This window comes from Tyto alba, unplaced genomic scaffold, assembly GCF_018691265.1.
Source record: "Tyto alba isolate M040663 unplaced genomic scaffold, T.alba_DEE_v4.0 Super-Scaffold_14, whole genome shotgun sequence".
In the NCBI taxonomy this organism is placed as follows: Eukaryota; Metazoa; Chordata; class Aves; order Strigiformes; family Tytonidae; genus Tyto; species Tyto alba.
Window position 1 is genome coordinate 317,254 of NW_024881276.1, and position 23,507 is coordinate 340,760.

General features: G+C 40.3%; 1 protein-coding gene across 28 annotated transcripts in view; it reads left to right on the forward strand.

The window, feature by feature from the left end:
- The window catches only part of INPP4A (inositol polyphosphate-4-phosphatase type I A), a 133,994-nt gene extending 111,651 nt beyond the window's left edge, over positions 1-22,343 (forward strand). For 18 of the 28 annotated variants that reach the window (XM_042788165.1, XM_042788155.1, XM_042788178.1 and 15 more), the window contains 6 exons: positions 334-460; positions 2,780-2,920; positions 4,279-4,376; positions 9,342-9,454; positions 9,813-9,967; positions 15,310-17,108. In XM_042788165.1, the coding sequence (XP_042644099.1) occupies positions 334-460; positions 2,780-2,920; positions 4,279-4,376; positions 9,342-9,454; positions 9,813-9,967; positions 15,310-15,490 (815 nt within the window). In that variant the 3' untranslated portion in view covers positions 15,491-17,108. Of the gene's footprint in view, positions 1-333; positions 461-2,779; positions 2,921-4,278; positions 4,377-9,341; positions 9,455-9,812; positions 9,968-15,309; positions 17,109-19,293 lie in introns of those variants that run through there. The other 10 variants (XM_042788173.1, XM_042788181.1, XM_042788175.1 and 7 more) reach the window with 2 other exon arrangements.
- Positions 22,344-23,507: the final 1,164 nt, after the last annotated feature.

Here is a 23,507-nt window from a genome sequence, read left to right on the forward strand (position 1 = left end):
CTTTTCCAACACAAAGGATATCATGGCTGTGACAATGCTGTGAAGTACGTACTAGCATTGTCTAAATTGGAAAATAAACATATTCAATCTACTGGAAGAACGTTAGTCTGGACTGTGCTAGATAATTAGTGTTTTCTAAACTTGATAAACTCGTGAAGTCAGCCGTGACATTGTCTGCACTCCGTAGGTCAAGGTGAAGGCCTGGGCTCCAGAGCCTCTTTGTCCATAGAACTTCCTTATGGGAGTGATGACCTACAGTCACCACCAAATCGATAAACGGAAGTTGTACGTAACAAGTCATGATTACAGTTCACTTTTTCCTCCTTGATTTAGGTGAGGAGCTGGCAATGCTGGAGGACATGAGTTTGGGAATCATGGACTTGAGGAATGTAACCTTTAAAGTAACTCAGGCTACATCAAATACATCTACAGACATGCTGCCAGTTATCACTGGAAACCGGTAAAAAAAAATGTGGAGGGAGGGAGCAAGAAGTGGGTTGGGACTGCAGCGGGGAGAAGCAGTGATACAGCGCTTGAAATTAGTTATGTGCTTTTGTGCTGTGCTCTTTTTCTCCTCAGAATTTAGAAGAAATGTTTTGAAGCGGACTTACTCATTTTTACTGATGATTCATTGTACAGGGAGCTAAACCGAAAAGGGATATATGGCAAGGCTCAAACCATGGCAGCATTGTTTTATGAATAAATATCGTCTTGACCTAGCCTTCCGCAGTCATAAGCCAGAAGTATTCAATCTCAATCTTTTCTTAAGCACTTGTGCTGTTTTTAAATTTCAGACTGATTTTTGAGTCTGATCTCAGTGTCTGAAATTCACTGCTGTTGGTCAGTGCTTTACTGTATGCCACTGAGCAATGGGCCGCCGTTAGCATGGCAGGACATGGAACACGTATCAGGCAGCTGCTGGGCTGCTGCTGAGGTGAGGCCTGTTTAGGATCCATTCCCAAATTGTCAGGGCCAAGCTGGCTTTAACTTACGGATGCTTGTGAAGTACCAGACTGCTGCTCATTCTGGCCATTTGTCTGAAAGGAGATATTTTCAAATTTGAGCTTAAAAGCAATTTTTTTTTTTTTTGTAAAGTCTGAAGTAACAGACATTCACGTCCTCATGTAAAGTGGAGTGGGAGTGATCTGTTACAGCTTTATTATGATGGGAAGTATTTACAGCAAAGACTCACACTTGAGTTTGAATGCCGCAGCCTGCTTATCAGCTGGCCTTGTTCTGGTCTTTGACATGGGGCTGGTGGGCCCCTGCAATAGAGTTCTTGCCCCGAGGGAGCCAGGACACATATGAGGATGAAGCTGTGGAAGGACACAGGCCTCACAAAAGTCAATGTTTTAATGTTTCTGTATTTCAGACTCTTCAGAATATTTTCATTTCAAATCTGATTTCTGGAGGAAATAAGGCTTATTTGTTTACAGTGTGCTGTACCGAGCTCCACTGGAGCTTTGCCCAGCTTTGTCCACATCTGAAAAAGAGCTAGAATTCTCAAAGATAAAAACATTTAGAGGAGCTTTGTTAAGTTAAGGTTCACATGCAATGAAAAGCGCCCTGGCTGAAGGAGGTCTGTAGTACAATCATGTATGTTAAGGAAATTGCTTGGAAATGGCTGACAGCTGACAGAAAATTCCTTTCAAAGAAAACCTTTAAGCTGAAACTTGCCATCAGCTATAGGACAGTAATCAGCAGGAGACCAGTTTTCATTAGTCTCAGATCTGATAGTGTTGCTTATTATTTTGCTGTCTAGATTTTACTCAAGAAAGAGAAAAAAGAAATCGTGCATACTTATTTTGGTGCAAATTATTGGAATATTTACATTTAGAGGTGAAAATAGTTTTTTTGCTTTCAGACACAGCATAGGACTTGTGTGTCCACCCAGTGTAAATGTGGGACGGTCCATTTTTTATTACCTCTCTCTATATATTTCTCAGAACTCTTTTGCTACACTTGAGAACGTATGCTGTGCTTGAGAGTTGTGTGCTATAAAGACTTGGATGTAACACTAAGGTATTGCTGATAGGTTAACACACAGCACACAAACCACAGTAACTTTTGTCTTGGCAGTTCCAACGTAGGGTAACATGACATACCTTGGTCTACATTGATGTTACGGGATGAGATAAGTTGAGTTACCTCACATTTGCCATGAGGTAAAGCATAGACAGTGCTCTGAGTTGTAGCTCAGCTGACCTAAGGTAACCTGTAGTGCTGGAGGAACAGCTTATACGTCTGAGTCATAACTTTCTGTATCAGTGCTTTTGTTACCTCCCGCTTTAATTTACGCTTGGGTCACTACTATCACTGCCTCTATCCTTTTGCTCAGAAATGTCAGTACTACTTACTGTATCCAAAAATGTACCCTTTTATGCACGTGCATCATCACTAGCCTTTATCATTTTAAAATCAAATATCATTTACTCTTGATGAGGTGGGGACATGCCAGAGTTTGGCACTTTCTACCCAAGTTGTACAAGAGCTGCAGCATTAATAAGCAGAGCAAAATCAGCTTTTGTCAAGAAATTGGGATATCTGATTGAAATGTTCATGGGGATGTATAATCAACATTACAGGTTGCTTTGGGTTTGCTTCTGGACTAGAATAGCTTTTCTGATTAGAAGCAAGCTGTGGCAGATCCTTAAAGTCCTCAGTTTTGCTTTTAATAGTCGTATTATGTTCTAGATGTTATCCTTCTTTACATAAATAACACATTCTCAGAATGTAGCTTTTTGATCTTTGTGTCTAATAGCTGTCTATTTATTTGCAGTGATGGATTTAATGTGCGGATCCCTTTGCCAAGCGCCTTGTTTGATTTGTTGCCGCGAGAGATTCAAAGTGGCATGTTACTGAGGGTTCAGCCTGTTCTTTTCAATGTGGGAATCAATGAGCAGCAAACCCTAGCAGAGAAGTATGTATTCAGTCGTGACAGCTCAACCTTAATGGCAGTTCATCAATCTCCCGTTTTGGTGGAAGTATGTCTCTATGAAGTTGCACTGTTGCATTACTAGCAGTGATTCAGTTTCTCCAGTACATGAACAAGGGAGTACTAAATGAAGCTGTCAAATGCAAAACAAACAAAAGAAGGTCCTTCTTTATATGGCACATAGCTGTGGAGCTCCTTACCTCATGGGTTTGAGTCTAGTGCAGGTTTATGTTTTTCAGAAGTGAATTTACAGAAGAGGAAATCTATCCTGGGCTATATAACACAGAAGTACTGCTTGTGACTCAAGACCTCTGTGAGTGACAGATCACTAGAAGCTGAGAGATCATTTTGAGTATTGCTGTGTATGTGCTCTCTTGGTTTTGCACTCTCCCATAGACTCCCTCTTCTGGCCACTGACAAAACCCAGGGTAACAGACAAGAGGGACCTCTGTTTTAACATATCCTTGCAGTACTTATGTAATGCAACACTGTTCTTGTAAAGCTGAAAAATGTAATTACATAATTATATTTGCTAGGGAAACCATTCAGTTTTGGAAGAGCTAACGGAGCTTCCCTCTCTTATGGCCGTGTCCTGTCAAGAATACAGTGACAGAGCACTGCTCTAATGGGGAACTGCAGTGAAGTCAGGTGCATGCATGCTGTGACAGCAGTCTTGGTACTGGGGTGGAGCGTGCAGCATGAGGGTGGACAACTGGAAAAAGTCTAACAGAGGCATTCCAGCAGTTACTGTTGTCCTCTCTTGCCCATAAAGGGAGCCTAGGGTGACTAACACAGTTAGAGATGTCAGCACTGCGTGTCTGTATTTATGTATGTTGATATATTTAGATGAGATGAATCATGGCATTGTTTACGGTATTTATTATATTAATGGTTTATTACTCGTAGATCCATATTTCTCATTTACATACCTGAAGTCAAAGTTCTCAATCCTATCTACTGATGTTATTGTTGTTACTAGCTTATGAACTAAAATAGTAAATCCAGTATTAAAAGTTTGTACTTAGGCAAAATGATTTACCAGAGGGTATTTAATATTGAAAGAGACACACAAAAGCCAATGGATTTTAAATACAGTTTTCTACAAAATTTTTCTTTCACCTCCCTTCTCACTTTTCCCCTCATGCTCATATATTTTCTTTTTCTGTAATGAACCACTACAACATTTCTCTGTTACACTTTATCCTGCATTTGAATCGTTAGGAATTTTATGGGATGAATCTTTAAACTGTTTTCTGGTAGTCATATTGCCAAGTGCAGTTCTTTCAACGAAGAGGTGAACCCTTTACTTTGGGCTTAACTGCTCCCTTCTTCACCCTTTAAAGGTTTGGAGACACCTCACTGCAAGAAGTAATTAACATGGAAAGCTTAGTGCGGTTGAATTCGTATTTTGAGCAGTTCAAGGAAGTTTTGCCTGATGATTGTAAGTATTTGGTAATTAATGGTAAATTTGGTTGAACAGTACAATTCAGGCAGATTTTTTTAATTTGTTTGCTTCATGTTAGTTGTTTAAATGTTGATGATACGCCGGCATTGGTATCCTCCCGGAAACGATGCAACTCTATTATAATACATTAGTACTGAGGAGAGCAGATTCAAGAGATTTAAAGGTCAGTCTGGTGAACCTTCCTTTTTAAATTTATTGTTACTTTACATCCCTTTCTAAGTGGCATTATGTACTGTACAAACGTGCAGCTAGACAGTTAGATTGCTGTGAGGGAAAAGCATAAAAGTGACAGGTTATAGCAGCAGCACTTTTATGTGCAGTTATTGGTCACATTCTCTGCACTTACAATAACCTACACAGAGAGCAACTGTGAGTTTTTAGGAACTTAATCACTTTCTGCCTGCTTATTCTTTGACACTTTCCTATAACTGTTGCATCTGCAGCCAGCAACAGAGAAGTCTAGCACCTGGAAGAAAGACAGTAGCTACAGGCTTGAATTTTACTGGTTATACAGGAAAATTTCTTGCTTGTTACTGTTTTTTTTTGGGAGGCCGTGGCGTAAATGTTATTTACATGTGACCACAAAACTGGTGAAAATTCATTGATTCATTAATAGTAGTAGTATCAAGCCTCTTGTAAGCTAATTTCACGGCTCCCACAATTGCAGTTTTATTGCAGAAATACAAATGCAACAACATGCAACAGGATAGTAAGAATTTTGTCTGTTAAAGTATGCTACTGTGCTTTTTTTTGTACTTTATTTTTTATTTTATTGTACTTGATTTTATTTGATGGAGCTGAGAGCAGACTGTTTTCCTCCTTTCAGGCACTTATAATCCCGCATATTTAACTCTCTGAAACTTTAACTGCAAAATTTTAATTTATTATATAGTAGTCTAGCATCAGACTTCCTTATAAAGTTCAAAAGCTAATTGATTTAAAGTTATTTTTGTTCTGCTCTTCTCCACATTACTTCCTGTCTCTGTCTAGTCTTCCATAATAGTTCCCATTCAGCTCCTTAATCTCCTTTGATTTTGCTTGTTTTGTTTTTTTTTTTTTACTTCAGTCTCTTTCCCTGTCCCCAAACCTCTTATATTGATCCAATCATCTTTTAGCTTTTGCCTTTTTTCCTGAAACTTTCTATGTACCCTGCAGTCTGTTTTCTGTCCAGTCATTTGTTCCTTCTCTTTTCATATTTTTTGAACTCTGTTTTAACTTTATATTTATCCTCCCCTGTTTTTAAAAATCACTGGTGTCACGACCTTGAGTTTCTCATTTACCAGTAACACCTATGCCTTATACCAGAGGTTTTTCTTCTAGTAACTTGAAGTTGTGAATATGGCTGTGTAGTGGTTTGGCCCTGGTCGGCAGCCAACCCCCGCAGCTGGTCACCCTCCCGTCCCCCTCCCCACCTGGGGATGGGGGAGGGAATTGGAGGGGTGAAGGGAGACTCGCAGGCTGAGATAGGAACAGTTTAATAATGGCAATAAAACGAGAACAATGACGATGATAGGGACAACAAAAATAAATATATAACCAGGCAATGTACAGCGTAATTGCTCCCCACCCGCTGACCAATCCCCAGCCCATTCCCGGCCAGCGACCCCGAGATGCCAAGATCCCGCAATCGCAATCCCTGAAGCGAGAGAGAGAGCTCCTTCCCAACCACCCCTCCTCTATACAGTGGGCATGACGTGCCATGATATGGAATATTTCATTGCCCAATGTGGGTCAGGTGCTGTGGCCGTGCTCCCTCCCTGCTCCCCGTGCCCTTGTGCACGGGCAGGACATGAGGAGTCGGAGAGTCCTTGAGGTCTCGGTAGCAGCTGAACACATCAGTGTGCTGTCAGCATTCTTCTCATACCAAACCCAAAGCTAAATCCAAAACACAGCACTCATCTAGTCCCTGAAAAGGAATATTAACTCTATTTCAGCCCAAACCAAGACAGGCTGGCGTGCAGTGTTGGACAGGTGGCATTACCATGCACCTTAACAGTGAAAGAAGACAAAATCGTCTTGTGTCCACCTGCCTTTTCTCCCTTACCCTGGTTACTTGTCATTACGCTGATCCTTGCCACATGAAATTAATACCACAAAGGGGGGAAAATCTGCCCTCTGCCTAAACTTCCTTCCGCTTCACTGTTTGTCCTGGGTAAATGCAGACGTATTGTACCTGGTTTTGCAATCCAGCTTGGACAAATGGTTTGTGGTTATAAACATTAAGCAAAAGTTTTGATTAGAAGTGTGAAAAAAATATTGTGGCTGTCCCAGCAGATGTGTTGGAGATGCTCTGAAAAGCCAAAACTATATGGACAAACCTGGGACTGTGCATGTTGTAAGAAAGGTCTGAGGGTGTGTTTTCTACCTCCTCTGTGGTGATATTTAGGATGTACAAAGTGAACCATACTTTCCCATGAACCCTTGTCAAGAGAAGCATAACATTTTACATTTAACTGTAAAACAGGTGTTGGTTATGACCAGCCACTGGAGTAGTCTGTGGTAAGTAGAGGCAAAAGGAAAACCAAATGGATTGTTCTAGGGGACAAGAGGCCCAGTGAAGTATCTGCTGGCAACTTGCAGGAAATGTTCCCTTCAAGAACAATACACAGGGAAAGTTGATTCCCGATCCATTGTCCTTGTCCCTGTGCTCTGAATTTTAAGCACTGCAGAATTTCTAAGAAGTGAATTACTGTCTTAGCTTCATTAGCTCCTTGTCCTTGTTCCATTAGCTCTCCTTGTCTTTAGAAATACTTGTGGAGATGGTCTATGCCCTCTTTTTGTTTACAAGTATTTCTTTGTAGAGTTCAAGCAAAGCAGGCCAGGATAGGCACAATATTGCTAATCGTACAATAGAATCATAGGATCATTTAGGCTGGAAAAGACCTGTAAGATCATCGAGTCCAACTGTAAACCTAGCACTGCCAAGTCCACCAATAAACCATGTCCCTAAGTGCCACGTCTACATGTCTTTTAAATACCTCCAAGGATGGCGACTCAAACACTTCCCTGGGCAGCCTGTTCGAATGCTTGGTAACCCTTGCAGTGAAGGAATTTTTCCTAATATCCAACCTAAACCTCCCCTGGCGCAACTTGAGGCCATTTTTTCTTGTTCTATCTCCTGTTACTTGGGAGAAGAAACCAACACCCACCTCACTACAACCTCCTTTCAGGTAGTTGTAGAGAGCAGTAAGGCCTCCCCTCAGCCTCCTTTTCTCTAGGCTGAACAACCCCAATTCCCTCAGCTGCTCCTCACAGGACGTGTGCTCTAGACCCTTCACCACCTTCGTTGTTTTTCTGTGGGCACGCTCCAGCACCTCAATGTCTTTCTCGTAGTGAGGGACCCAAGACTGAACAGAGTATTCAGGGTGCAGCTTCACCACTGCCGCCTCCCCCGGTCCTGCTGGCCGCACTATTTCGGATACACGCCGGGATACTCTTGGCCTCTTGTCCACCTGGGCACGCGGCCAGCTCATACTCAGCCGGCTGTTGACCAACCCCCCCAGGTCCGTCTCCAGCCAGGCAGCTTTCCAGCCATTCCTCCCCAAGCCTGTGGTGTTGCGTGGGGTTGTTGTGACCCAAGTGCAGGACCTGCCACTTGGCCTTGTTGCACCTCATACACTTGGCCTTGGCCCATCCATCCAGCCTGTCCAGCTCCCTCCGTAGAGCCTTCCCTACCGTCAAGCAGATCAACGCTCCCGCCCAGCTTGGTGTTGTCTGCAAACTGAGTGAGGGTTCACTTGATTCCCTTATCCAAATCATTGATAAAGATATTAAACAGAGCTGGCCTCAATCCTGAGCCCTGGGGAACACCACCCGCGACCAGCTGCCAGCTGGGTTTAACTCCATTCACCGCAACTCTTTGGGCCTGCCCATCCAGCCTGGTTTTCACTCAGTGAGGCATATGCCTGTCCAAGCCCCGAGCCACCAGTTTCTCCAGGAGAATGCTGTGGGAAACGGTGTCAAAGGCTTCACTAACGCATAGGTAAACAACCTCCCCAGCCTTTCCCTCATTCGCTAAGTGGGTCACCTTGTCGTAGAAGGAGGTCAGGTTAGTTTAACATACTACTTCCTGTGAGAAGTTGTGTGGACCAAAAATAAAACCTCATATATCACCCATGGGGGTTTCTTTTTGTCACACAGAAATTTTTTAACAGTGCACACCTCCTTACTTATCCAGTCACAGCTTTAGTTATTGTCCTCTGTAGTTAACCCTTTAACAAAAAAAATAACAAACAAACCAAAAAAGACAACCTATTTAATACTTGTCATTGACTGTCTTGAGTATCTTGCTATATATGTAAGAGACGATGTGCAACACTTCAGACATATAAGAAGATACTGAAAGCACTCTGAAATACTGAAAAATTTCAACTGATTCATTTCCGCTTAGTGAAATATTAATAAACAGATTGTGGCAGTGCAGTGTTCTCTCAGAGAGAGTGTTTCTTGTAAATGAAAACTGGCCAGCTTGCAGATTTAAAATTGAAAATGTTAGCAGAATATAAAATACCTTCAGAGTTTCTGTGGGGACACGTATGATATCCTGTCACCTCTGAGCGGGGATAATACAGGCGGTTACATGCTTATATACAGTTCTGTATAGAGTGTGAAAGCAAGCATTTCTGTGACACACAAGCCAAGACACCATACCAATCTTGCTCCCTTTGTTCACTCTGTTACTATATTGCTATCAGATTCTGAGTCCCTGGTGTTTTAAATAACCTGAATGTATATTTCCAGTTGCATTTAATTAGACTTGATTTTGTTTTGTTGTTCGTACTAAGTAATCAAGAGTTGTATTAATTGTTGTAAGCTTTGACAGTTTCAAGAAAACATGATTGTGTTTGCAACGAGCATATAGGAACACTTTCCACATAAGTCATCTTTGTAAAAGTGTTGAATACAGATAAATAAGTGGCATTCATTTTGTTTGTTTTATAGGTCTACCTCGATCTCGTAGTCAGACGTGCCTGCCTGAACTGTTAAGATTTCTGGGACAAAATGTACATGCAAGGAAAAATAAGAATGTTGATATCCTTTGGCAGGCTGCTGAGGTATTTATTAATCTAAGCATATCTGCACAGTTCAGCTGATTTTCTGTATGCGTATGTATTTTCCCCTTTTTGTATTACCGATATGTTTGAATTTCTTCATTTGCTTGCATGTAGCTTGGAAGTGCTGCCAGGTTAAACCTCCTCTAGAATAGACATGGGGAGATAAAATGTGTTTTCCACATCAACTCATGTTGTTGTATTTTCCCTACAAGTCATGCAATGAAGTTCTGCTCTCTCAAAGATGACAGCTTTTGACGTTAGTCCTACCCATTTCTGTCTCTCTAAGAAGTATAGGTGTGTTCTCTGACAGAAGGTTATGCATGAGGAAGGAATGATGGATTGTATATCCTGTTTCTAGATATGCCGCAGACTAAATGGTGTTCGATTTACAAGCTGTAAAAGTGCCAAGGATAGGACTGCCATGTCAGTCACCCTAGAGCAGTGTTTGATCCTACAGCATGAACATGGAATGGCTCCACAGGTCTTCACTCAGGCTCTGGAGTGTATGAGGAGGTAAGAGTTTAACTGTGTCACTTATTCCTCAATGAGGAACCATGCAAACTGCAGAGGAGCAGTGGTCTCTGTTTCTGTCAAAAGGAAAAAAAAAAAAAAAAAGTAAAATAAGTCAGAATACTGCAAAACTGACTGCTAGGATTCATCCCTCGCTTGCATGTATTAGTAAATTGCATATGCTAAACCTGGTTGCTACCAGATTTGCATCAGATGGGCTTTAGTTATCAGTAGTGAATCAGGAGTTTTCAGAGAAGCATGCCAAATGTGTTTTCAGTTAATACTGAGGTTACAGAACAGAAAACTGGTGCTTCTTTGAAAGATGCTTAATGATGAGGTTACCTAAACTGTAATAGCACTGGGTTTCTTAGTTCTAGACCAGGCAGATTTCTCAGGGATGACCTGTCTTTTGCCCTTGGAAACACAGACACCTGCAGTTTGTACTGGTTTGCCACGTGTATTCTTTTGCAGTGAAGCACTGCTCACTGGGTGAAATGTCAATATGAGTGTTTCACAATACAGCAACCAAATTTCATCACAGCGTGTCAGTGTGCTGTTGTCCTATCAATATAATGATGTTCTGTATTTTGAAGCAGCAGAGATGTTTGCAGAATTAAATACTGTACTAAAAAAAAGAAAACAAAGAAAATCTGTTTACTGTTGTTCAATGCCTTGTTTCAAGCACTGCTGGAAAACTCCGTAACTCACATACCAAAAGAAAGGATAAGAAATCTAGCTTTAGTCTTTATTGATGTAGTTCAACAATGCTGTTCAGTCCTGTTTTTCAACATTCACTCTTACTGAATGTACTGTACTGTGTGTCTTCTCACCAAATTCTCTAGAGTGTTCAATTCTCTTATCCTTTCTGTATGTTTTTGCTGTTTGACCCTTTCTTACTCTTCAGTTACCTAGAAGGAAAATGTCTCATATAATAACACTTGCAGCCTCTTACACTAATCAGTTGGGTTTTATATCTACATCTAATTGGATGTCGCTGGACTTCTTTATTTTCACTTTGCTGCTGCACTTTTTGCTGCATTGTTGCAGTTAGTACAGAACATGAAAACTGCATTCAGAGACTAATTAAACCCTGATATTAAACAAAACTTGGAACAGCTTTGTGAGGGAGAAGTTATTAACCTCAAATGGAGCTAAGTGACTCTCAAATTCCTTTAAGTTATACAACTTGTTGACTTAGACATCTGAAAGAAAAAAAGCTTTGTTGCACAGTTGTTTATTTAGTAAGAAGAAAAACTGAACAAGTATAATACTAGGAATCTTGTTACTTTCTTTAAATTAGTTACTGAGTTAATGTATTTTTTTTAATGAAGTCATGGACACAGTAGAGACAGAGGTTAATAATAACATTGGTTTTATTCAGACTATTAATTTAATATAACATAAGATCAGATAAAATACTGACCCAAGAAACACACTGCTTTATGTTGACCTACACAGGAATATTGAGAGAGGGCCAATTTAATCAAAAGCTTTGACTCGTGTTCTAGCAACATCAAAGACTTGCTTTGACAGGTGAAAGACATGACTTTCTGTACTTCTGTTAAATCTTTGACTTAAGAGAGATTGTGCAGAACAAATACTGACTAGTCCTGAAGGAATACTAAGATTAGACCATTCTTCAAGCCCACCATTCTTTCTTCCTCACATCTCATTGTTCTTTGGGGTAGGTGGTTATGGTTTTTAAATTATTTGCCAATTCAGATAAGGAACAGTGGCACAGAATTACCAAAGTTCAACGAGAGAGCTAGGATTGCAAAACAAATATGTAGGAATCCAACTCCACCCAAACCCATTTCAGCTTGGACAGGGTGACCTGACCTAGATGACAGACAAGGAAGTGAAAGGATAGTAAATTACTTCCAGGGCATTCAGAAAACTTGGCGGTTTGTATTTATTTTTTTTTTTTTCAACTTGTATCTTTTATTTGTGTAAGTGTATTGGAAAATGAAGGTTTGTTTCAGTCTTGAAGACTTCTGAAGTTTCTGGGGCAGTTGGAAGGACAGGGAAGAAGTACTATTAAGTTGTGGGACTCAAAGTAAGTATTTAATCTCTTCTCTACTGGTAACTTTCCAGAGAAGAAAATCATCCTTGCTTACACTGTTCTTGAAAAATTAAGGAAGCACCCTCTTCTTCCGTGTAATGTTGGACTTCAGAGGTGTTAATTCCCACTTAATTGTCTTCAGGGACTTCCTTTCCTTCCTAGTCTTGTGTTAATTATATAACTGTGATAACTATGTTCAGTGAGCATCATGAAGAGAACATTGAGTTCTTATTGTAGATTCTTGTAGAAATTCACAGATACAAGTTTGTGGCCTTCACCTTAGAAACAAATATCCTACTAAAATAAACTCAAGTCACAGCTTTTCCAATCCCAAATCAAACATATGGTAACTCACAGCCTACAAATGGTAAAATCATGGCATGTCTGGAAGTCCAAGCTACGGAGGAAATGACTACCTGGCCAATAAAGGCAGCTCAGGACTCCCTGCCCTCCCTCCTGCTGCGGGATTACTGTCCTGTCAGATACGCCAGTGGAGCTGTTTGTGTGAATATGCTCTAATCCACTTCCAGTCAAAATCAGTCTGGGTAGCAAAGTCATTTGCACATTTAAGGCAGCCCAGCTTATTTTCATGAAACCAGTTAGAAAGTTGTGACACAAGCAGTTCAGTCAACAGAGAGGAGCTGGCTCTGACAGGGGTTCTTGAGAAGCAGCTGGAAACGAGGGGAGGGAAATAATCTCTTCTAGCTGGCATGGTGCTGACTAAAAAGACTATATAATGAGGCTCTGACAGTCGTGTTTGGGTATGACCGCTCACTGCAGTAAAACAGCCATGATAAAAAACTTGGTTGGATTTCTTCACTGGTTGACCTGCTTTAAGAATAAAATTATGGTAGGTTGACCTTGGCCATGTGCCAGACACCCACCCAGCTGCTGTCTCCCTCCTTCTCAACGGGACAGGAGGAGAAAATACCGTGAAAGAGCTTGCGGGTTGAGATAAAGACAGGGAGATACCTTGCCAGTTACTTTTACAGGCAAAACAGACTCAGCTTAGAGAAAATCACTGTATTGCCAATAGATTTGGATGGTAAAAAACAAAGACAAAAAGTTAAAACACCTTCCCTCCACAGTACCTTTTGTGCCAGGCCCAGGTGCTTTGCTCCTTCATTCCCAACTCCTCTACCTCCTCCCCACACTGAGCAGTGCACAGGGGATGGGGAGTAGGGGTTTGCGGTCAGTCCATAGCAGCTCCTCTCTGCTGCTCCTTCCTCCTTGCACTCTTCCCCCACCCCAGCGTGGGTCCTTTCCACATGTTGCAGTCCTTCAGGGTAAACCTACTCCTGCATGGACTGTCCGTGGGCTCCAGTTTTCTTCAGGAAATACCCACCTGCTCCACCATGGGCTCCTCCACAGCCCGCGGTGTGGATATCTGCTCCACCCTGGTCTCCTCCGTGGCTGCAGCACCTGGGGTGCCTCCTCCCCTCCTTCCCTGCCTTTGAGGCTCACAGGGGTGTTTCTCACGTCTTTTCCCGTCACTCCTCATGCCATGCAGCGTTCTGTCTTTCCTTGTGCATGCTTTTCCCCAGGCACCGCCAGCGTGGCCGAGGGGCTCAGCTGTGCCTGCCGTGGTCCGTCCGAGGCGGCTGGAAGTGGCTGTGTGCAGCACGGGGCAGCCCAGCCTCTCCTCACAGAGAGGATTCCCCTACACAGGCTGGGTTATCAGGGAAATTGCTTTGTCTCTTTACCCTGCTCTTCTCCTAGAGGTAGACTGCTGATGAATGCTTTTTGATTTAAGACACTACAATTTGGTATATTTGATATTTTCAAAAGATGACTTTTCACCCATTGGGTGGAAGCATCTACATGGGCCAGCAGTGACAAGAGCACTTTCCAGCGCTTGCATCCACTCCCACTGTATGTGTCTGTGCATATGTCTTTATGTAAAACTGAGTAGTTTGATACTAATTTTTAATGGTGGAGATGTGGCATATGGTGTTGATAACATCATCTTGTAATTTTGAGCATGCCTTCCTTCTTCCCCTCTGCTGTTGTTTTACTTATCTGTATCCTAAAAACACTTTTCTTCCTCCAGACTGTTCTGTTGAGCCTCTATCCACCACTTTCCAGTCAACATTAACTTTCCACTTAACTGATTCCCCTCACCACACACACACTCGCACACCTCCCTGCCACTACAAAGATAATTGTGATTTGTAGGCATCATAGATTCAGTCTGCCTTGATCCAGTGTAGGCACCAGGAGTGAATTTTGATCACCAATTTGGATGTGTTAATCCAGATCAGATATACAGTTGGTTTAGTTCCCTGCCCACCTAATTCCATTCGATTCGAAGCATGGCCAGCATCTGAAGGCTGTTTCTCACCACCTCCAGGGTATCTCTGATGTCCTCCAAGACACTGTCTGTTGGTTACCTAACCTTGTTACACAACCAGCAAGGTTATGTATCACCTTCTGTGGATGGAGTGAGTGCGCTTGTTCTAACAGGATCAGGCTCATGGGTTGCATTTAGTTGGTGCTTTGTACCAACTGAAAAACAGAGTTCAACTGCACAGGGTACAAGAGTGATCCAGAATGAAACACCACACGACAGAGGCTTGGGGTACCTGCAGAGGTGTTCTCTACTGTAGGCTTTTGGTGCTTAAAGCAACGTAGGAGGCAGAGGCATAATGAGATGGGCTGTGTAGCATGTCTTGCCTTCCCATGCATATATTGAGGCGCTTGAGAACCATGCATTTTGGAAAGCGTATTGATACACACTTGAATTAATGTTGAAACAGAAAAATAAAGTGGGTGGTTTGGGATTTTTTTGTTTATGTATTGAGTAGGTAGTTAAGAGGTTAAATTATTTCACTGCAGCCTACACGGAAAGATGTTTGAAAGGGTCAAATACTACAATGGTTATCCATGTTCAGCTTGCTTTTCAGAGCTCCACTTCTTTGCAGCATGCGGAAGCATGGCAGAGCAGCATGGGATATTAGTGCTTGGTAATCTGAAAGAATGAACATGGAAAACCATTTATGTTCAACCTACATGTATTTATTTTCAGTAGACTACAGTACTTCTTTCTTATTTTTCTCTTTTATTCTCTTTCCCTCTCCTTATTTCCGTAATTGTGCTGATACATATTTTTGAGATGTTTTTCCACTCTTTCTTTAATTCATCTTCTGGTTTTGTTGTGCTTTCTTCCACATTTTTTCATTTTCTTGACCACCCTGTGTTGCCATCTCTTTTTATACATTCATTTGCATGTCCGTCTTCGTTTCTGTTTTATTTTCCCTCCTCCCAACCTTCTTCCTTTTCACAGCATTGGAACACGGGAGGTAGTCACCCAGAAGAACTTGAGTGGCTTGGTGCCCATCCGAGATTTCAGACTAGATCCCAGCCTCCTCTACTCTATTCCTTTACTAGCTCTCAGCCCCAATTTACTGATTGTGTGGCTGTTTCTGAGCATAGCATACCTGGTGGCCAGATTACGTTGCAAGTGAAGATAAGGTTTAAAATAAGCAAAAACAAATAAGTGCTTGAATGTGTATTGCCACTTGGTACCTGCTGGACAAAGGAATGTGTCATAGCATTGTCTGCCAAGAATTATTATTATTATGCCTTACAATTTTACGTTTCTATTGTACTAAACTGTAAATACACATCAAATTATTTTACCAAAAAGAATTGTATTGAAACTTTAAATTATTGTTCTGCTTTCAGTGCTTGTAACATAGTCTGACATTGGCCTGTTACCTCGTTACTTTAGCCAGCCTGAAGATCTCTTACCAAATATAGTTTTGTGTTACTTGTTTCATGTATTCCAGAGAAAGGAACTCTGTCTGAAAAGAATTTGTATCTTTTTGTATATTTAAAGAGTATGCTAATCTTGCCTTTAATTTTTATGAGGTATGAAGAGAAAAATAAAACCATGGGTGGGGTTTATAAGAAACTGTAAGAAATTTATTTAAAGAAATAAACAAATTTCTACCTTCATTTCAAAGCATAATATCCAAATTACATTACCAAACAGTTTGTAGAACCATAGCCTTGTTCCTTTCTCATGGTTACGTATGTTCTAATAGACTAGTGTACCCACCAAGAAAACAACTTGCGGTGCGCTGCATGCAGAATTATTTCATTCTATTTATAGATCTGCATTTTGTAATGTATTAAAGACATAAAGAGAATGACTTGTGGTTAGGAAGAGGATGTAATTGGCATTAGCCTGCTAATGATCTATTATCTGTTTCAGGTGCTTTGTCACAGAACTTATTCTGAAACAGGGTCATTATCATCCTAGAATTTAAAGATACTGGTCTTTAATATTTCAGGCAAGAAGAGGGAGATATCAGTTAGCTCCTTTAGTAGGTGGGTTTGAGGTTTTCCATTGGGCTTTGTTTTAGTTACAGTGGACTAAATATTACGTTTATTTCCATTTTTAAGTGTTGGACAGCTTTAATAAGTTATGATGTTGATAGTGACTTAGAGATAAATGAATGATGGTAAGTTAACATTTATTTTAAGAGGTGAGACTAAAGCGGCTTACCTAGTTTAGTCACGCAGAATAACTGGAGATGAAATTTCATCATTTATATATTACATCAAACTGGGAGAGGCCTATTTAAACTGAAAGATTTTGTTGATGTAGTGGTCTGGCAGAGCTTGTCAATAGCAATAGCTGATCAAAAAACCTAACCTCATTTAGTGTAGATTGCTAAATTAATGGGATTTACTTCGCTTGGTGCCTGAGATAACAAAAGTTGGGCTTCTGAGGAGAACTCTTCTAGTACTGTGATTTCAATTTTCTACTGTTACTAACTTGCTCAAAAACATAGCTAGCTGTAGCTTTTATTGTCAATTTTAGTGGAATTTAAAAGCTTCTGAGAAAGGTAAGCTTTAAAAAAGAAAAAAAGCACAGTTAGAATAAAAATTAGATAAAATCCTAAATTTGGTGAAAATTCTAACTAAAAAAATAAAGTATGTGGTTATGTTTGTGTCTTCATGAAATCAGACTGTACAGTACACTATCTCCTGGCATTTTTCCTCACTATTCTTCCAATTTTGTTTTTAAAATTAAAAAACAAAAACAAAAACAAAAACAAACCAAAAAAAAAAAAAAAAAACAAAACAAAACAAAACAAAAACAACCAAACAGAAAGACATATATATATTTACCTATTTATGTATATTTTATCCTGTATCCTATTTCTTTTTAATTGCGGTGATTTTAGGTAAATTCTTACTGCTGATGAGATTTAAAATCATGGTATGATGGTATTGGACATATCCATGTCCTGTGTCGATACGTGATACCACTGTGTCTCTGTACAACTCATCTCTTCTTTCTGATTAACTCTGGTTCATTTGCCGTGGGCACCAAAATCCACTTTTTTTACAAAGTGAACAAATGTCAGGTTGGACTGTGGCCTTGTTCTCGCAACGTGATGAGTCTCCTGGGTTCGGTCTAAGAAGACGTGAAAGTAACTTCAGTAGGTGTATCTCCACTGTTCATTAACCTGATTGTTTCTGAGTATGCAGGGTTTGCTCCTGACTGTCCTCCTGGCTGCAGCAACACCACCCCTGAATTCACTTAGAGCGAAGGCCTAGGCTTTTTGAAAACCTTGTAGGTTTTAGTCTTTTTCTCTTAAACTTTGGTGGGGACAAGTTTTAATCTTTTTTTCTTGCTTTTTTTTTTTAGCCTGGTCTGTGCGTTCATTCAGGCATGCAGATTTAAAATGCTGTAGTGCATACTGCCTATGTGCCTCCAGCAGAATAAACCTGGCCCGTGAAACGGTGTGTGAAGTACGTCTCTTGTCCCCATCTCCGTGGCCCACCTGTGCCACAGAGGGACGTGTGCCATAACCAGATGTAGTGGAATGAATTATGAACAGAACGATTCACTTTGGAGTGAAAGTGCTCATCCAGCATCCCGTATTTGCTAGTTAAACTTACTGGTTTTATTACTACTCTGAACTATGATTTGTGCAACTTTTTGATGAACCTACTTGACTGCAGCAGCCTTTGGGAAGGTTCGGTAAAACACAGTGACATAAAAATACTGTCATAACGTGTGATCCGGTCTAGAAAAGGCAGGCACAGAATGTGCCCCAGAGACAAATTTCAAACTTAAACCGTTTCTTAAAGCAAAAAGTTACAATGTTTTATGAAGTCAAACCAGGTACATACGGAGCACAGTTACAGTCAGTTTAATGAACCAAAATTAAAAGAAGAGTGGAGCCAGTAAGAGCAAGAGAGCTTTCAAACTGAAGCAGAATCCAAACCCTCCTTTTCAGTGAGATTTACCTGGTAGATGCTGCGACCACCTCCAAGAGAGGAGTAACGTGACGTTTTCGCCATAAGATGCTGTACTGTACACTTTGCCATGAAGTTCTAGTACTCGTTGTTTAGGTTTCAGTTCTCTATCAGGGAAAGACATTCTCCTGCAAGCCTAAATTGATCTATAATGTATATTTAAAAGATAGTGCTTCCTCTTTGTATGTCTGTTTTTGGATATAATCAAAGGAACTCTGAAATAGATTTACAAGTGTAAAGAAGCCTTATAACTGGAGTAGTTTTTTATTGTAGCACAGAACCTCTTTGTAGTATGGGGCAGTTGCACCAAGACATTGGGTAAAAATTAAATTCTGCACAGCTTTGTTTCATTGGGGTGATGACTGTCAGCGCAGCCAATCTTTTTTGCACCCACACAAAGCTGCTATTTCATGATTAAGAGTTTTTTTAGACTATGTTGGTTTTCAAGTCAGCTTATGCATGCAGAGATAACTGGAAAGTCATTATTTTTGTACCAGCTCTAATCTTTAAGTAAGTACTGATAATACTGACATACAGAGAACAATAGAAATACTTTAAAGCTCTTACTGAGGGAACAGCAGTTTTTCTTTTTCAGCTTAATATACTAATAGATTATCAGAACTGCTTGTAAGCAATCTCTTGGGATCCCTTGTGCAATGAAGCGGCATGTGAACTCCACAACAGTGTACCCTGAAATACATTAAATCATCGTGAAAGAACATTTTCAGTAGATGCACTGCTGCTTTCTAGAAATGCAAAACTAGCAATCAGACATAGCATGTGTCCATTCTGTGTGCTTCTTACTAGCATTGTATGATGAGTCATCATTTTTAATATTTGCAGTGGCAAATTAATTAAACGCTCATTAAATATAACCAACTTTCTGTTAATGCTGTAAAATAACCAGTTCATTTCATCCTAGTTTAAGTCTTTTTTTTTTTTTTTTTCCTTTTACTGCTGTCATTTTTTTGTGCTTGTTTTTTTTCCCCAGTGAGGGTTGTCGGCGAGAAAATACAATGAAGAATGTTGGATGTCGCAAGTATGCATTTAATTCCCTGCAGCTGAAGGCTTTCCCAAAGTATTACAGGCCTCCCGAAGGAACTTATGGAAAAGTTGAAACATAAGCATACTATGTCCTTTAATTGCTGTTCCATTAAAACATGTGGATCCACTCTAGATTAATACATGATTTTGTCATCCAGAAGAGATAAATAACCTTTTTGTACGTTTCACTAGGTTATACAGAGCATGTTACTTACAGAATTGGAATCTATAGTAACAATTATTCTGACACCTTAGCTTGAGAATAGTGTGATGACTCTCTGCCCGTTTAAATAGCCTTCAGTGTATGTAAGATGAACCAATATTGTGCTACTTAATAATTACCTATATGCAAATAGCTAGGTACCTCCTGGATGGGCAAGGACTCTAGGAACGGCATTTAGGCAGCTGTTTCACATAACGTCTTTTTATACTGAGTTGACTTGAGATTGAGCTTTTCATAAACTTTTTAAAACTGAGAGTAAAACTCCAAAGTTGTAAATAAAAAAAGGGATTGGATCCTAGACAGTCTAATAACTGTAGAACGCATTGTTACAATCAAGAAGCAGAAGTTTAACTTTAAAAAAAAAATCAGCAAATCAGCACAATAAAAGCCAGGAGTATAAATTGTTTTACTGTATATAGGATGCCATCTTCATATATGAAATTCACAATATGTAAGAGGCCAGGCTTATGAGGTCTAGTTTCTAGTTCTGTCCAAATAAAACAAATTCCTGTCATCTTTGGCAGATAAGGACTTGGGCACACATCTTAACTGATTTTTAAAAGTGTTTCCAAAACATAACGATGCTTAACCATTAATGCCAGCAACAGTTCCCCCTGCCCTTTCCCCACTATAAGGGAATCGTGACAAGAGAGTTGCTAATGTTGCACATGACGTGTTCAGTATGTTCCATGGTACTGTATATTAATTAACACATTTTTACCCATGGCTTTTCATATCACTTCTGGATTGTTAGTAACTCGGGTGGAGTTACATTTTTTTGATTGGTGTTTGCTTTTTTTTTTTTTTTCCCCATATCAATTTTGTATGTCGATACAAAAATACTGAGAGTGCCCAACACCTCCCCGTTACTCCACGACCCAAACTGGTTTCTGTTTACCTTTGCATTTTACCCGGGCAGATGTTCAGAATCCTGGGGGAAAGTACGACTGTTTTCAGGGCGTTTCTGAGAAATATCTGCCCCATGTTGATAGAAAGGAACTGCTCGTGTGCTGCTGCTAATGCTTGAGAACCACAGGTGTTATCTAGGTTATGACTGAGGTGATCAGTTTGATAGCATTTGGTAACAAATGTTCAACAGATCTCCTTGGAAATAATCTCCTGAAGAATGCCTTTGAAGCTGAGATACCTTTTTAGAAAGCAGCTAAACATTAATTTCCAAATTTTAACAGGATTAAGTAATCTCTAGCTTCGTTCATCACACTGTGCCCTTTCCTTCCTGGTTCCTAAGGATATAAGCTTCAGAATAGAAAAATCTGCTTATTTATTCTTGTGAGAGTAGCAACAGCCAGGTAAGTATATGGCTGTTTTCTGATTTCTTTCCCCCTCCCACTGATGTTTGTCTGTGCTGTCACTGCTCTATCAATCAGTCATGTTCATTCTGCTCCCATGTAGGTTTGGGGGTTCCAGGTCTAGCAGTTTTTGCATTTTGCTTTTCGCAGTTTAACGCTGAGCAGCATGTCACAAAGCCATGTCAGAGAGTTCTGCTGAACTAGGTTGTTAACATTATTTCAGTCTCTCTAGGACAACAAAACACTGAGTTCTGTGTAAAACCAATGTACTGTAGTACCTCTCCCAGGTCTGAACAAATCATCTACAGTGGAACGGTCCCTTGGAAATTTTACAAACCCTAGTCACCAATTAATAAATAAGTGTTGACTTTGTTTTCCTTTTTGCTAATATGTAATCAAATATATGGTGAAAAACGTTTCAGTGGGATCTCTTTAGACATGTTACTCCATTCGTTCTGCTCAACCTTCAGTCCCTGGCCCATTGTTAAATGCTACGTTTATTTTTGTATAAACTATACTCTTTATATCCCTTAGTTTTTATGAGTTGATAATTTTATTTTGTATATTTCAAACATAGTTGATTATATTTTAAGTCCTGTATTGTTACACTAAAAATCTTCCAATGTTCAGCTTCAGAAGAAATTAGCAAGAGGTCTCTTGTAACAAATAGCGGAGCCACTCTCTTAGACTGTGGCCAACAATCATTAGATCTATTCTAGAGCTTGGCGATCCTTTATTTATTTTGTATACCAATGTAATCAGGAAAAGTTGCTGAATTTTGTATGTGCATGGTTTTTGCTCACCTTTTTAAAGTGATGGAATACCAGTCTCAAGTACTGCATTATATTATTTAAAATATTTTGATTTCGGTATGCTTACATGTAAAACGTTGTTGTCCAGCTAACTTTTTTATATATACGACATTGTCAGTACCTGCACATCAACGGGCTTGTTTAAAGGGCATAATGAACAGTAAGATCTCGAGGAGTTCATCAAAAAAGAAAAACTGTGAAACTTGAAATCCACATAGGACGCTTCACAAGGGTGGAGTAAGCTTTTCTGTTGCACAGGAGAGGCGAATTTAAGGATTACTGTAAAATGAAGTTCTGTCTAATGTTCTTTTTTGAGTACATTTTTTAAATTATAAAACATACAAAGGTAAAAAAAGAAAACTGTTGCCAAGTATGTTCTGTGTATGTTCTGTGAAAGTACCTACAGCACAGTTGCCTTTTGTTTCATTTATACATGTAAAATTATTGTATAATACAACACTGTTTTGTCCCAACACGACTGTATTTGCCAAGCTTTGTGCATTGAAATATTTTTATTTATTTGTTTTTGGGCAGTATTAATATATCATAAACATATAACTACTGTTTTATATATTCTAGTTCATCCAATCCATGTATGCTGTACATGTGCTAGTCTTTAGGATGAAAACCAATAAAGAACTGACAAGAGTAACATGGTGGCTTACTTTTCGTGTGTTCATGGTAAATTAAAATAAACGCTTTCTGGTTCCTTGACTTGATATGCTTTATCCGTTGGGGAATAAGCTCAGTTGTGTGCGGAGGTACTTGACACAGATACGCAAGTCAGGAAGTGGTCATTCCTGCACCCTGCTGAAGTACAACCACTGTCAGTTTTCTGCAGTGGAGCCAGGCCCAGATTGTCCCACGTGCTGTACGTTCAGCAGCAACAGTTACACAAAGAAGCAGCATGATTATTTTTTTTTTCCCTTAATTTTATATACTTTTTCCATGAATCTTCTGGAAGACCTTCCTGAGCTTTGTTCTCCATTATTCGCTCTTCCTTCCGTTAACAGAATTCCTTCCCTGCTGCTGCTGCCCCTTCAGCCAACTCATCCCTCCGGTAGCGTTAGTAGCTGTGCTGCTTTTCAGCGGGGATGGGTTGCCAGTGTTGATTGTCATGGTGATTTCAGGGTAAATAAATTTTATTTACTAGTGTAACAGACAATAACCCAGAGCATTCTAATTTCTATATGAAGAGTAGAACATCAGAATTTAATTCTACTGTCACTGAATGTTTGAGAACTGCCAAATACAGCTTTATTTGCGTGAAAGAGGACTGAGGGCCGCAGGTAGGGCTCAATGAATTAGTTTTTCTTGTTATACAAGAAGAAAACAGTACCGGGAAAAGCACCACGCTGCTTTCATTCAAAATGCATGAAGAGAAGATGCTTGACCGGTGGGATTTCCTAAATTGCAAATACAAAATGCACATACATACATGTGTGTATACATGCCTATCTGTATTTCAAAATTTTGTCAAAAAAGTACCTACCAGTGTTCTTTTAAGTCAAAAAGGTGAGGTGTTTGAAGGATGGTTGAAAGGTTAAGATCGTCCGAAGGCATTCTGAGCCACCGGAGAAGCTGTCACTCGTTGGAAGCTGGCGTACCTGCCTCCCTGAAGTTCGTGCACTGGAAACAGCTGCGGCTGTGTGGAGAGCCGGCGCGTGTCCGCGGGCTGCAGGCGGTGCTGTGGGGAGCTGCCGGGAGCAGCCACGGCCGCGTGCTTTGGTGTGGCACCACAGCCCGTCCCCCTTCCCTGCCACGGCTTGGCCCGTGCGACCGCCCTCGGGCAGGACTTGAGGCTCTGGTACTTCTG